Source organism: Pelecanus crispus, chromosome 1 (genome assembly GCF_030463565.1).
Source record: "Pelecanus crispus isolate bPelCri1 chromosome 1, bPelCri1.pri, whole genome shotgun sequence".
Taxonomy (NCBI): Eukaryota; Metazoa; Chordata; class Aves; order Pelecaniformes; family Pelecanidae; genus Pelecanus; species Pelecanus crispus.
This window is the reverse complement of record NC_134643.1, coordinates 57,082,183-57,097,795: the sequence shown is the minus strand read 5'-3', so window position 1 is coordinate 57,097,795 and position 15,613 is coordinate 57,082,183. Positions and strand designations below refer to the sequence as shown.

Below are 15,613 nucleotides of genomic sequence, written 5' to 3'. Positions count from 1 at the left end.
CGGGTGCCACGTCAGGAGCTGTCGCGGGTGCTGGGATTGCTCGTCTGTCCGTCTGTCCCAACACAGCTGGCTTGTCGGACCACTCAGCCTAGCCTGGGTAACTTTTCAGCGCTGACAGTGATTGTAACTCACAGTTTCCTTTTTTCCCTGGGGCGCTGCAAAAAGAGCCACCCAAAACCCTTGCGGAGTCTGCCAGGCACCCCACAGCCCGGCCCCCACCCAGGGGGCTGCCACATGGTGGGGGGACACATGGGACCAGTCCTGAAAGGATGTCAGAGGGCCAGGGCAGTCCCAGATGTTCGTGCCCCAGCACAGTGTGGCAGGGCCATGGTGTGTGGGGCCGGGGCTCAGAACCGTAGGAGAAGGAAACGCAGAGGGAGGAAGGGGCACCGGCAGCCGGGGGCATCTGCACGGCTCTCCAGGCACAGGCACATCCACTGGACACGCGCAGGCGGGCACTGCCAGGCACGGATGCCTGCCCGGGCACGCGGGGATGTGACCTGTGTGCCCCAAGATGGCCCACGGGCAGCACCTCTCCCTGCTCCCCACAGGCACGCACACACGTGTGTGCACGCACACACATACACACAGAGGGGACGGCGCTTGCTCTGCCTCTGCACTGTGGGCTGACAGCCAGGAATTGCGGTGCCGGAGGAGGAAAGGTTTCTCACACCTCCGCAAGCAGAGCTGAAGGGCAAATCACTTTTGATGAGCCAAAATGTTCCCAGTTTCCTCCCTCCGGGAAAGCAGAAGGAGGCCTTGCAGTCCCCTGAACCCAATAAATACCTACAGGGAGAGAGTGCCCTTTCTCAGCCCTGCTGGAGCAAAGCTACAAAGGGTTAAATATCCTCCTCCCTAAACAAGCATAGATGCTGAAACCGCTGGGGAACTGGGAGGGAAAGGGGCAAGAAAAGGTCTGTGCGGTGTGCAGAGGGAGGAGGGGTGTGGGTGTATAAGGGGGGCCCCTCCAGGACATGGGGGGCCCGTTGGCGGTGGCCACTCCGTCCCCACGACCATGCCCACCCAGGCAGGGAGGCTGGCGGGGGCCTGGGATGGAGCCGGGGGCCTGGGATGGAGCTGGGGGAGGGTGCGCGGGGGGAGATTTTGCGGCGATGTTTAATATTCAGGTCACATGACGATGGCAGCAGGAGCAGCACCAGCATCCCCGCTCCGCTGAAATAGCCACTGGAGAAGGAGGGCAAGAAAGGGGGGGGGAGAAGAGGACACAGGGAAGAAAGAGAGAGGTAAAAGCCGAGAGCCTTGTAGCCCACCACACCGTGTCAGCATCAGGCTAGAAAAGTGGGGGGAGACCCACCCCCTTGGGAGAGGATTCGGAGACAAAGGAAGCTTCATGTTCAAAGGTAGGATGCTCTGGGCTTGGCAGGGCTGGGCGATGCCAGAGGGACGCCAACGGGGCTTTTTGTGCAGGCACCCTCCGCCATGCCCCCATGCTGCCCAGCTCTGGCCATGGGGGAGGAATAACCCTGAAGGGCAGCGGGGGAAATCGGTCCCGGCTTTGTCTTTCCTCTTTTTTTTTGTTTCAGTGGCAGCAGTCTGGCATGAAGGAGAAGGAGCGGGGCTGGTTGTGGTGCTGATGGGGAGTAGTGGGTGCCAGGGGCTGTTCTGAAAGAAAGAGATAATCCCAGCTGGTCCAGGGCTGGGGAAAGCCCACAAGCTGTTCCACGACTGGCTTGTCCCTTGCCAGTGACAGGCAGTCGCTACGGGGGCAGTGGGGATGTCCTGTGCTGCTCCCCGGGCATCTGCGCAGGAGCTGGCAGGTGGGCAGGGGGACGGGGGGAAAGGCAGCTGCGGTGGCACGGGTACCCTGGTCCGGGGATGCTCAGCATCCTCTCGCCTTGTGATACAGCCGTGCCGCCCAGGCGGTGAGCCGGGCTATGGGGTGAGGACTGCATGGCCGGGGAGCGGCACCAAGGGTATGGCTGGGGCTGAGATGAGCATCTAACCCTGTGGCGGCTGGGCTGGGGACGTGCCCAGTCCCTTCACCTCCAGCTCCTGCATCTCCAGAGAGGCTTCAGCACACGCTGCCCTAGATTTCACTGCGGCCCCGGCAGAGCCGGGCTCCTGCCCAAGCCCTCTGCAGAGCGCTGAGGAGAAGGAAGGTTGCTGCCGGGAAGGCTGCAGCAGCCCAAAGGGCTGGGATGAGTTTCCTTGCCTCGTTCAAAATGCCCGGTGATCCTCAGGCCAGGCAAAAAGGTCTGGTAAGAAGAATGGCTCTGTTCTGCACCCTGAGGTCAGGCAGTGCATCCGGCAGGGCTCGGCCTTTGCCCTGCACAGCTGGGAGAAATGCCCTGGGGTCATCACAGAAACTGAGGGGGAAGGATTTTTCCAGTGGAGGGATTCGCAGTCCAGCACCTCTGCAGATCTGAAGCAAGGAGCAGATGCTAATGCCTGCAAGCCCCAGGGAGGCTGTGCTACTGAAGCAGCTGCTTGCTTTCCTTCCTAGGGACCTGCGAGGGCCCGCTCCTGCCAGCTGCCTTCAGGCTCTGAACCCCTCCCTCCTCCCCATTCCATGTCTGCAGGGAGTGGGACTGTGGGTCCGGGGCCACGCGGGCAGAAGATGCTGGGGTGAGAGGCATGTGTGGATCACTGTCTCCAGCCGGAGCGGGACGGCCGTCCATGTGTTACGTGGGCGTTAAATAGCCTTTCCTTGCTGGAAGCTGGGTTGTGGTGAGCGACTGTTTGCAGCCCTCCCTCCCTCTTGCCACTCAGACAAAGGATGGGAAGGCAGGGGGAGGGGATGCGAGTGTATCTGGGTTATGGGGACAGAGTAGATGTTAGTCCCTGCTACCTCAGCCCCTAAGGGACCTGCAGGGCCACCTCTGTCCCCAGCTAGCTGCTGCGAACGTCAGAGGCAGGCGGATGTGAAGGGTGCACTGCGGTAGCAGTGTCTGCTGCTGGCCACGTACACCGGCCTTCCAGGGAGAGGTTTTGGGGTGGATTGGTGGGTGTCAGAAGCAGGAGTTAGCTGGGACCGCTGGGACCTCACTGGGCACCCATTGCCCTTCTGATCCTGCCTGCCCCAGCCCCAGATGCTGCACCTCTCCCTGCTCTGGAGCCGTGGAGCATCTCCTGTGAGCCAGAGATTATCTCCCGGCAACCCAGCCCAGACCACCTCCCACTGGGAACGGGGCAGCAGAGGTATCACCAGCAACTGCCCTCTTAAATGAGCTTTGCTTAACAGAGAACAAAGCAGCAGGGAAAAGGGTGGCAATGCAAGCAGCGGATGTAAGTGGTTAACCTTGGCTAACCCTTTATTCATTATCAGCTGTACTGGCTGTAGTGCCCTATCATGTATTCATTACAGGGGACAGCTGGAGGGGCTACAGGATGTGCCTAGGATGCATAATGCTACCCCTTGACCAGTCAGTCAGGGCTCTAATGAGGCTTCATAGCAGCATTAGCATTACCGCACATAAAACAGAGCCATTCCCAGGAGAACAGGTAGACAGGTTTCATGTCTCAAGGTGCCTCTCACAGCTCTGGCCCCGGTTTTGGACACCCTGATCTCCTCAGCAGTCTGTTCCTCAGTTGGCTCATCGGATTCCTCTGTGGGAGTCAGGAGGTGGAAAATCATGTGCAGAAAGCTGAGCCCTTGGGTACCTCTTTGCAAAATGGGGGCTTCCCTTCCTGAGGCTGTATGGGAAGGCGCCCCACACAGAGAGGAAGGCAAGTGACCATGAGGAGAAAGGGAGGTTGTCTACCCTGAGACCTTGAATGTCCAAAATCAAAACACCCAGAGTGACATCACTGATATAAAACCCAGGAAATATTTAAGGAGACTTCTGGACATCTTTTCTCCTGGTCACAGAGCTTTTTATAGGTGTTCAGAAACCTGCCTCTGAAATATCTGCTCCAGCCACTGCAAGCTCCTGGCTCCAGCAGTGAAGCCTGCAAAGGGATGGCCACACATGCGATATCCACAGCAGTGTTAGCAACATTTGCTGGCTCTGGGCAAAGCATCCCTTGGTGAGATTGAGGGATGTGTTATAAACCTCTTACTGAGCCTTGAGGTTGGCTGCCAGCAACTTCCCTCCTTCCTCCTCCCTGTGTAAGAGCAAGGAGTCAAAGGAATAAAGGAGAGGGCAATAGACTACCTGAGGACAAGCTACTGCCCAGGCAGCAAAGGGATTGAAGCCCACATGGCCCAGGTCCTGTACCCATCCCATTCAGCTGCTCGGCTGGCCTTTCTTCCCACCTCAATCTGTTCCCTGTCCACCTCCGGGGTTTGTTTGCCCCCGTTACTGCAGTTGCCAAGTGCCTCAGTGGGGCCACAGCCCCCTGCCCCACATCCCGTCATCATTCCCTGTCTCCCTCTCTTCTCTCCCACTCTGGGGCAGGCGGGACCCCAGCAGAGCTGTGTGGGGTGCTCACTGGAGGATGCTGCAGCAGGATGAGGGGCACGGCACAGCCACACGACTACGGTACAGCTGGCATGGGACAGCCTGGGAGAGGACGAGCAAAGGGCAGCGTGCAGGAGAGCCGGCTGGCTTGGCCCTCCGTGCTGTGCCAGAGAGATGGGCTTTCCTGGCTGGCAGCAGCTTTGAGAAAGCTGGAAAAAGACAACAGGAGCCTCAGGGGATGCTTTGTCAGCAGGAAAGGCACAGACTAGCTGTGACGGGTGTAAGAGCGGATTGCAGCTGAGAAGCGCTTGGCTCGGCAGGCTGCCTCCTCCGGCAGCTGCCCGTCAGCGTGAGGTGCTCCGAATTGCCAGCCTGGCTCAAGCCAATGGTCCATCTTGTGCTCTGGTCCCTGCAGGGTGCTGCTCGCTGCTTCAGGAGAGGGTAATGATAGCTCAGAGTCCCCTCGCTCCGTGGGGAAGAGTGGGGTGGGGGGGCCAGGGCCATCCTCCGGCAGACCTCTCCCCCGTAAGCAAGGTAGAAGAGAGGTGGTACGAGACCCTTCGGATGCTACCCACGGTGCTGTGCACAGGTAGCTGTGCTGCCGTCTTCTCAGACGGAGGGAAGATCCCTTCTCCCAGTTTAACATAAAAGACTTCCCAAGCGGTGTAAAAGGAACTTGGTGGAGGCACCCTTCTCCTTGCCAAGGGTGGCCCTTCCACAAGGTTTACCCCTGGTATACAATAGTGGGATATTAAAACTTATATATAAAATGTAAATTTTTCCCTGTGTAGAGCAGTCCTTTGTGTCTGCACAGGAGCTTTGATGTGGGAATGCTAGGCAGGGTCACCAGCCAGCCATGCAGTCTGTTGCAGCCTAACCTTGACCTTGAACAAAATCTCTCTGACCTCTCCCCAACCCCTGTCTCTGCCTGGCCTGGCTGAGCTGTCACGGGGACCCAGCACTGGTGCTGTCAGTGTCCCCAGCCCAGTGACGTCTGAGTCTTCTTCCTCTCCAAGAGGCATGCGTCACCCACCAAATGGCAGTCGCCTGCCCTGCCGCTCATGTGCTCCTCTGCAGCCAGCAGGTTCTGCTGAAAGGAGCGAAAAACTCCACCGAAATGATGGAAAAGGATAATTTAGTGTGAGATAGTTGAACTGAAGTGGCATCCAAAACAAGCGGAGTGCTTACCAAGCAAAATCACGTGTTGTCCCTGTCCTAGAAAAATAACCATCTAATGAGACAAAGCATGGTGGAGTCAAGTAATTAGAGTGGGAGAGGCCCTAGTTTGTAGCTGGTTTGTATATGAAAGGTATTTGATTCCCATCCCCTTCATCCTCCTTTCTAGATTCATCCCTCGTGCCTCCCTTCCCCACCAATTACAGCTTTTCTTCCGTGCCCTCTCCTCTCCCAACCTCCGGCTTCCTCCCAGCGGGCGGGAGCTGCTCACTAATGAGACAAGAGAAGGACATAAATGGACGAGGCCTGCCCCAAGCAGTGTGTGCCATCACCCAAAAAAGTCAGCGAGGCCAGAAAGCCCACAGGGCCTTTCTTTTTGCCCATTTGTTTTACATGGAAGACACAAGGAGGAGGAGGCGAGGAGGGAAAGGTGCAGATGATTGGTTTATTGATCATGATTAGTTTCTTGAGCATGACAAAAACCGTTGATCTATGGGCGGGAGGCAAGTGCAGAAGTTGTGGCCATGCTTTGCATTTCCACCGCTGCCCTCCTCTGAGGAACTCAGCCTGCAAAGCACAGCCAGTAACGCAGCCGTCCCTGGCAAGGGCCAAGCTTGCAAGTCCTCATGGTAAATCCCAAACTCTCTTTCAATGCCAGGACTTGACACATGATAATTTTTGAAAGTTTCTTCCATTGCAAATTTCCTGCTAAACTTGGAGGGACAAAATACTCATGATCCTGGTGAAAACTGGGAGACAAAAATGAGGAGACACACACAAAGCTTTGGGCACCTGATTAGGAGCCCAGGCAGCTTCACTGGGTCTGCTCCTGCTGTTTGGAGATAGCCATCAAAACATTGCATGCTCAACAAGCCCCACTTCTCCACCTCCTCATCTGGAGTGGTACATAGAAGAGTGTGCTGGAAATTCAAATAGATGTTCCTCCATAAAAAGCCTTCCTGCTAAAATCTTGCTGTTCAGTCATCCTTAGTAGCCTTTGAATTGGATGCTCAAAGTTGCCCTCAGCCCTGAGACAGGTCAGCAGGGAGGTCCTCATTACACCTCAGTGATGATTTTTCAATCTTTCTCCCCGTGCAGGGCCAGTGGAGAGCAAAAACGAAGCAGCCATGTCTGAGCTGGTCCCAGAGCCGCGACAAAAACCAGTTGTACCAATGAAACCCATGGGCATTAACGCCAACTTGCTGGGCTACATCGGTATTGACACCATCATTGAGCAGATGCGCAAGAAAACCATGAAGACAGGTTTCGACTTCAACATCATGGTTGTAGGTAGGCAAGGACCAGCTGAGGTACTCAGAACGATGGCCAGGGACTGTCCTATGAGGCCAGGTGGGAGAGCAAGTGCTGCAGGGAGGGCATAAAGGAGCAGACAGTGCTTGCTCTGGGGGAAAGGAGAGCCTGCATGAGGCAAGGAGACACCTACAGCCCCTTCCCCTGCCAGCCTGGCTCCATCCCCTGGGCCCGTTGTCATCGCCAGGCTGTGGCAGATGTCACAGACTTCCTCTTTGCAATCCTCAGGTCAGAGTGGACTGGGAAAGTCAACATTGGTGAATACCCTCTTCAAATCCCAGGTGAGCCGCAAATCTTCGGGCTGGAACCGGGAGGAAAAGATCCCCAAGACAGTGGAGATCAAAGCCATTGGGCATGGTAAGAGCCAGGCTGCTGGGGTGGAGGTAATACTGATGCTTCAGCACAGTCTTGCAGAAGACCCCAGTAGTCTATACAAACAGTTCTTTGCTGTTAGGCAGCCCTTTCTCCATGTGAAGCTAAAGGACAAGTGCCTGTTTTAGATGGCCTCAGACACAGCCAAGGCTTTTCTTAAACAGTAATGCCACTGATGCCACAGCCAAAAGTGAGGGGTAGACAAAGAGGTAATAAGTATAGGTATTTCTTCTGCCAAGACATTAGTCTGCATGTGTGGATTAAGCCTTGCTGTAAGTCATTCCCACCTGCAGATGCTTTAATGATCTATACAAATTGCATCGGTGGGTCCCATACCAAGCCTGGTAGAGCACATCTCCTCATGGCAAAGCATCAGCACAGCTTCTACAGCAGTTAATGCTCATTAGCATCATCTCAGATTCAGGATGATGCGTTGGAGGGGAGGACAAGTTGTGTAAGGTAGGTACTACCTCTGGGACGCAGACTGAGCACAAATCCATTTTCCTGCAGCAGAGTGGTATAAGGTAGCTTTGGTACAGAGGTTATCAAAATTTGGGGTCGGAAATGCAAGTGGGGGTCACAAATGTTGAGGCATGACCCAGCCTGGTCTGGTCATGCTTGCTGGGCAGCGATGAGGGCAGAGCACTCTTGTTCCCTTGTAGGGCACAAAGACATGTTTCATGATGCAACCCAGGGAGGCGTATGATTGTTTGCAATTTCTTCCCCAGTCATTGAAGAAGGTGGTGTCAAAATGAAGCTGACAGTGATCGACACGCCGGGATTTGGGGACCAGATCAACAACGAGAACTGGTGAGTTTTATATGGTCAAGGCATTCTGTCCCAGAAAGGGCTGGAGTTAAGATGGTATATGGAGTGACTCTCATCTTCTTGGCCTGGAAAGTGTCTGGCATCCTATTGCACTCAGGGAGCTGGTAATGAGGACATGGAATTGTAAACACCATGAGTCTGTGTGCATGCTTGGGGGTATGCACACATTACATAGGGAGTGCCTATTTCTGTGCCCAGTTACAGAAACACTTAAACATCTTTGCTGATGGTGAGATGCTTGTGGTGGATATTTTTTATGCCTGAGCCTGCTTTGCTGCTGTCAGAGCCAGGAACATTGTAGGCAGGAACATGAGGAGATTTGAACCTATCTATTATCTCTCTCTCCCACCTTAACAGCTGGGAGCCTATTGAGAAATACATCAACGAGCAATATGAAAAATTTTTGAAAGAGGAGGTGAATATTGCAAGGAAGAAACGAATTCCAGACACACGAGTGCACTGCTGCCTCTACTTCATCTCCCCCACGGGCCACTCGTACGTACACAGTCCCTCGTCCTTCCTCAAGCCCTTGGTGCTGCTGTGCCAGATATATACCCTGCACTGCTCCATCTCAGCCACGGACCCAGAGGTCCTGCCTGCAGGGCTGGCCACTGTCTAGCTTAAATTCGGGTGCTGTGGGGCTTGAAAGGGTCTAGGATAACAGGGGCAGGAGAAACACCACTGTGTTTTTTGGGAGAGGGCAGGATGGATGGGAAGAAGGAGATGAGAGCACGGTGGCAGCAACCAGGGTATGTACAAGGGAGGTTTCATTGATGCCCTGATGCTGGGAGAGTCACTAGGATGAAAGGCAAGGAGGGTAAAGGGACCCCTTCCATCTTGTTCCCTCTTGGGCTGCAGCCTGCGGCCTTTGGACCTGGAGTTCATGAAACATCTCAGCAAGGTAGTGAACATCATCCCGATTATTGCCAAGGCTGACACCATGACCTTGGAGGAGAAGATCGAATTCAAACAAAGAGTGAGTACCTCCTCTCCTGCATGGGATCCTTCCCTGCCCCAGCTTGGAGATGGAAGAAATGAGCGGTATCCTTCTTCCTGGGATTGCAGTGCAGTCCCCAGGGTATGCACAGAGTCCAACACTGGGTTGGTGGGTAAGTCCTGAAGATGCAGCTGTTTGTGGCTCTAAGGGCATCTGTTAGAGGGGGAAGAAACGTGTGTATCACCATGACATCTCGTGATATGCTCTGTCATGGGAACTGCAGAGCCAGACAAGTAACCAGGGTTGGGGAAGAAAGACTCATCATTGCTGCCATGCATCCTCACTTTGCTGCACGCTTCCTGGAGGACAATCCCTCCAGCCCCTGCCCACTGGAATGATGTCCCAGATGTGTTTGCCTGGCTGTCCCACCTGCCTGCCCTTCAGGTTTGTGTTGCTTTGTGTTCCAAAATGTCTTTCTGCCCAGGTGCGCAAAGAGCTAGAAGTAAATGGGATCGAGTTTTACCCCCAGAAAGAATTCGATGAGGACTTGGAGGATAAAACAGAGAACGACAAAATCAGGGTAGGGAACATTTTATTGTGGGAGGGGAAGGGGGGATGAGGGTTGGTCATATTTAACGAGCGTAAACCAGACATGTGTCACTAGAAGGCTTTAAGTCCTTCATCGTCCCTGAATGAAAGATGCAATGGATGTAAGGGATGGTCATTCCTCCTTCCCAGCTTAATTTGTCCCCGTCATTACTACAGGGTGCCAAGAAGGCTGAGTGAGGAAGGACTATGTTTCACCTCCTCTTGCTGAATGCTCTGTTTGGCCACCGTTAAGGACCAAAGGGGCCTTGTGTGTGGCTGATGTCCAGCCTCTGTCCCAAACAACTGCCCCATGAGCCCTCTCATCTGCTGACCAAACTTGACCTGAAAAGCAGTCTGGTTCTTTGCTCCCCCAGCCCCTGTGAGAAGACTTGTCCTATCCTTCCCTCCTCAGAGTGTTAGAAACTGTATCCTAATTTCCACCCTGTGTTTGTTCATGGTCAGGTTGTACCCAGGATTATATCTGTGTTCTTGTGCCAACACTGACTCAAGCAGTTCTCCTACCTAGTGGTCCCTTCCACCACTCAAGGCATGTATAGAGAACAGTATTATCCTTTGCTGACCTTCTGGTCAGCTAAAGGAGGCAAGCTCCTTTGGATGAGCTTCCCATTCCTCAGTAGTCCATGCTCCTAGTCACTTTTTTCTGTGCCTGCTCCAGTTCAATTTGATTTTCTAGCACTGCTGCTGGTACCCCCTGCTCCCCCATCTCTTCTGAGATCTGAACTGCTAAGCCAGTGGACCACATGTGCTTTTTAAATGATTGCATCACACTGGTGGCTCATGGTCATCTTGTGACTGACTAGCATGTGGGGTCCTTCCACTCCTTCAGTCACTGCTTGTTCATGAGCTCCAAAGCTGTAGCAGAAATTCTTTATGTTATTCTCTAAATGCTGCTCTTTGTGCCTCAGACTTACATTTTCCCAGATAATAACCTTGTCTGCCTTTGTACTGACAACACCTCTTGGCCTTGTGATGCTAGCGCATTTAATTATCCCACTCATCATTTTTGTGGCTAGGCCATTAATAAAAGTAGATGCCTCCATGGCAGTCCTCAAGAAACTCCAGGAGTCTTGCACTGCATCCTGATACTTGCCCTTTCAACTCCCCTAGCTGTCACAGCCCCAACAGAAATTCCCACCTTCCCCACTTTAATTAGTCATTTCCCATTTGGCAATACATCACACATGCTGGAGAATACTAGATGGGTTTTGCTTCTTCTCCAAACTGTTAGTGGTTTTGAGGAGGGCACCACATTTTGTTCTGCACTTCAGCATCATTGCCCTAGGTTTGGATAGTCTCACACATAAGAAAGAAACTGCTTTTTAATCTCCATTCCTGTGGTAATTGCAGTCCCTCCCCAGGCCCAGGGACATCTATAAAGCAGAGTAAATCTATGAACATCTGCACAACCTTATGGACAGCAGGGTCTCCTGCGCCCTGTGCTCTGGAAACGGATGGTTTCTCCCTGTGCTTAGAGACATTTGGGTCCCCAATAGCCTCACCTACTGCCCTACTTCCCAGGAAAGCTGCAATCCTACTCCATTTCTGGCCTTCCTCAGTACAACCATTTCAGCCATTAAACTTGTTGAATGTTCATGTGTTTTATTGGGGAGGATTATTTTGAGTCCTCTCCTTCTTCTGGTGAAGAACTACAAACTTGGTGAGAAATACTCACTGCAAACTGTCCATATAGGCAGCCCTGGGCTGACAGACCCTCTCCTGGTTATGCCAAGGTACTTCTTCTCTGGTCATCCCCCTCTTCAGAAATGCTGGAGATGGGTGCAGAAGAACTCTGCCACCAGCTCCAGAGCCCTTGGCACTGCTGCAAGCTACCCACTGAGCTTGTGGGGTGCAAGGACACCTGTAAAACAAGGGCCCAAAATGCTAGGGATAGCACTGACAGGTGAAGAGGACAGCCAGGGAAATGTTGCTCTGGAGAACCTTCTCCCTTGGAGAAGTCCTTGTGTTTGGTGAGCTGAGAGGAGGAAAGGTGGATGGGGAACAGTGATGGTCCTGCTCTCTGGAATGGGTTCAACAGGTCTCTCCACATGTCTCTCCCCAGCAGGAAAGCATGCCCTTTGCAGTAGTGGGCAGCGACAAGGAGTACCAAGTGAATGGCAAAAGAGTCCTGGGCAGGAAAACACCTTGGGGAATCATTGAAGGTAAAAACCCCCTTGCTTCTGGGAGCTGAAAGTATCTCTGCAGGCCCCAGTAATAGACAAGGGTCCAGATAACATGTCCCATGGTTACGTTCCCATCCTTTTTGTGATAAACTTTTTGAAACCAAGCAAGAGGAGAATTCTCAAATAGCTCTCCTGGGAGGGAACTGCCATGGTCAATGTGGTACCACTACCACCAGCTGGCAGAAGCTGGAGCCACTCCTAATACCACGGTGTGTGAAGCTGAGCTCCTGAGGTTACCCTGGTTTCCAAATGAAAACTCACATGTGACTGCTCAGGACCTCTTAGCGTGTCTCCTCAATGCCTGACAGTGTGGCATTCAGACAACTGTCTGTCCTTTCTGAAGTATGCAGGCTCTGCCCACCTGGAACCTGCCCCATGGCAATGACCTTCCCATGCTCTGTAACCACAAAGGGGTTGTTGAAAAAAATCAAGCGTAACAATTGCGTGCTTTCTTTTCAGTGGAAAACCTCACTCACTGTGAATTTGCCCTACTTCGAGATTTTGTCATCAGGTAAGGCCATGATCACACACCAATTTGCTCTTGATGAGCAGGGAGTCTTCCTGAGACCCTCTTAGAGTGAAATAGCCCCTATGGAAATGAAAATAAAGTACATTTCAGGCAGTGAAAGCTTATGTGGGGTAGGGCTGGATTGAGTTAAGTGGTCGGTACTCTAGTGCCTCTCTTAATGACATGACCACTATGTCAAGTAGGTGCTAGTTTTCATGTATGAGCTGGATGCCTGGAGAAAAGCAAGGTACTACCACCCTCCTTATATCCCATTAAGGATATTAGGTGCAACAACTTCTATTTGGTGCTGACAACAGGTCTGGGCTGGAGTCAGTGAGAAAGAGGCCACTACCACATCCTGGACCATGTGTCCTACCAGGTTGAAGGATGTGCTGGAACATATGACCTGGAAGTGAAAAGCTCCATATTTCATTCAGCTTTCATTGTCCTGTCTTATTTCTACTCTGTTTCATGAAGTTGTCTCAGCACAAGTGATATCTGCTCCAAATTCTATAGAAGAGCTGCAGATCCAGGGTCACCTCTGTTCCCTATAAATACAATAAGGTTTTAAAACAACACCAAAAATAAGGGAAACACACTTCAAAGCCAGAGCTCTGTAGCTCATTCCACCTGTGGGTATGGTGGTATTGAGACACTTGGCCAGGTACAATGCTGTGACATTACCCTACTGCCCTCTTTCTGTTCTGCGATACCTTCTGCAGCAGACGTGCTTTCCCCAAGTCTTCCAGTAAAAACATCCTAACCAAGTGATCATCACAAAGCATATAGCAATCCAAGCCTACAGGCTTTCTATGGAGGTTAGGGACAATGCTCACAGCAGTGTTCTGCAGGTTATGGTCTGCAGTGGAGCTGAGATACCCTCCTGGTGCTTCCTTGTCTCACCACCGCTTCAGATGAGATAAGTCCATGTCTGCTGTGACACACCAGGATGGCCAGCAACTCTCCCACTGGCAGAGGTGTGAGAGGAGCAGGACACTGGCAAGCACAACCAGGGATTTCAGCCCATACGCTGCATCCTGTGTATGTGTTCTTGAATGCTGATGCTCCAGCTTTCAGTTGTGTATTAAGGCACCTATGTCACCCATGCAGAAAGAGGAGTATGGTCATTAGCCAGACTGACTGAAGAAATCTTCCATTTATCTCAGGGAACAAAACAATCACTAGAAGATTAATACTGACTGTGCTGATATTGGTTACTGTCTTCTCTTTCCAACCCCATCTTCACTTTGCCCCCACAGGACCCACCTTCAGGACCTAAAAGAAGTGACCCACAACATCCACTATGAGACCTACAGGGCTAAGCGGCTGAATGACAACGGAGGGCTGCCCCCCATGACTGTCGAGACAGAGGAAAACCACGAAAGTAACCTGTGAATGACACCCCCCCACCCCCGCTGTCACCTGTTGTCTCTGGATATGACAACCCACCCCTGCTACCCTCGACTCTACCGTGGGCCTGTCTCTGAAGCATGTGGCACATCCTCCGTGTGCATGAGAGGACGCGAGCGTGAGTGCGTGCGGGTGTGCGTGCGCCTACCTATGTGCCGGAGAGGGACCAAAGGCGTTCCCCCTGTCCTTCCCAGAGTGCCCTCATTCTCGGTTTGTCTTTTGCACAGCGGACTGTCCGTCATCTTCCTTTCTCTCGTTTCTGTGTCTCAGCTGTGTGTCTTGCCTGGGAGAAATAGGGATGGGGGCGAAGGATTTCTGGGAGCAGGAGGGCTTTGGAGGTGGGAGGTGTGGGGCATGCTATGGTCCTGTTTTTATCACTTGGAGACATGTCAAGGAGAGACTCCAGGAGAGATGGTGGAGTCGGTGCATTGTCTTCAGGTGATGGCAGCAGAGATTTCTCTTGGCTCCTCAGTGAGTGGGAAGGCAGCTGGTTGGTCTGAGGGCATGGTGGCCCAGCATTTTATCCCCATTTCTTGCTGTGGCTTCCCCAGGGGAAATGGCAGCTTGGGAGTGGATAGATGGGAGAAGTGACAGACTGACATGTTTTGTGGTTCAGGGGAAGTGACCGGTGGGAGGAGACAGTATTAGTTCTTGGGCTGCAGCATCTATTTGAGAAGCATCAAAGTACTGGGGAAAATTTTTCAAAAGAAGCAAAACCCAGAGGAAAATAATGTGTTCCTGCTGCAGAGGGTGCATTTGCCCTGCCCAGCGCTAAGATCAAAAGCCATGCTTGTGTCACAGGCTTTTGATCCTGTGCAGATCAGACCAAGCTGTCCTGAGGTCACTCCACCTCATCCCCCACTGCAGCGGTCTCTCTCCACCAGCACTGAGCAGGTCCCAGCCGAACCTTTCCCCCACAACATGGCCCCTCTGCTGTGGAAGCACAGGGAAGACAGTGCCACGGGGGGTCCCTGCTGGGAGCTCCCCCAGGTACAGCCCCACTCGGCACAGGGCCTTCAGGATCGTGGAGGAGTGCAAAGAGCCGTGGATTGAGAAGCACTGGGCCAGGGTGTCTCCCTGGGTCTCCACTGATGGTGGGAACACAAGAGATACCTCCTCCTCACTGAAATGGCTGCGTTTGCTACTCCAGCAGTCTCAGCTTGTGCTGCTCCTCTGCCCTCCTCCTGCCCTCCCAGCTTCCATGTCCTCCTCTCTTGTGTTTTTGTCTTCATTCCCTTTTAGCCCTCCATAGCTTGCTTCCTTCCTTCCTTTCTCTACCTCACTTTCTCTGCTCTTGACACTTTCTGTCTCTCCTTCATTTCTCCGAGTACTCAAATCTTCCTCTTCTCCAGGCTGTTTCCTCCCTCACCTTCTCCCAAGCTCTCACACCTACTCATCAATGTGCTTTTGTGTCCTGTTGAGAAGCTGTCATTCTACCTTCCCCTGGAAGGGATGGGGAGGGAAGGTAAAGACCCAGGAGCAGAAAGAGGCACAGCTTTACGGAAGACTGTATGCTTGTGTCTAGTCAGTGTCAACTCTTTTCTGGATGTCCCTGAACCAGGTGGAAAGCATCAGGGCTGGCTGGGCAGAAGGGAGGAGGGGAGAAAATCAGATGTCCTGAGCTTGGCAGTGTCTGCCTGTCACCTAGCATGTCACGTGGCTGGCAGGGGTTGTCACCTCTGGGAGAATAGCCGGTTGCACTTAAAATGCACGTGCAGAATGCCATGGCACGGGATGGCAGCGCTGCAAGTAAGGGGAAGTGTGGTGGGTTTGGGATGGGCCTTGCAAAGTCTGGCGCAGGAGGGAGGAAGAGGTCCTAGCGAGGGAATGGTAGAGGAGGACTCAAGCCAGGACTGAGGTTGGTTGACAGAGCTGTATGGGGGCCAGGCCTGGGAAGAGGGTGCTCCAAGCCTTAGCAAAA

General features: G+C 53.0%; 1 protein-coding gene across 1 annotated transcript; it reads left to right on the top strand.

Moving 5' to 3' along the window:
- Window positions 1-1,351: 1,351 nt before the first annotated feature.
- Window positions 1,352-13,677, top strand: SEPTIN3 (septin 3). Its single transcript, XM_009488247.2, has 10 exons — window positions 1,352-1,361; window positions 6,636-6,827; window positions 7,077-7,205; window positions 7,949-8,030; window positions 8,406-8,543; window positions 8,907-9,024; window positions 9,470-9,565; window positions 11,654-11,753; window positions 12,234-12,285; window positions 13,542-13,677. The coding sequence occupies exons 1-10, from the start codon at window positions 1,352-1,354 to the stop codon at window positions 13,675-13,677; spliced, it is 1,053 nt and encodes a 350-aa protein (XP_009486522.1).
- Window positions 13,678-15,613: the final 1,936 nt, after the last annotated feature.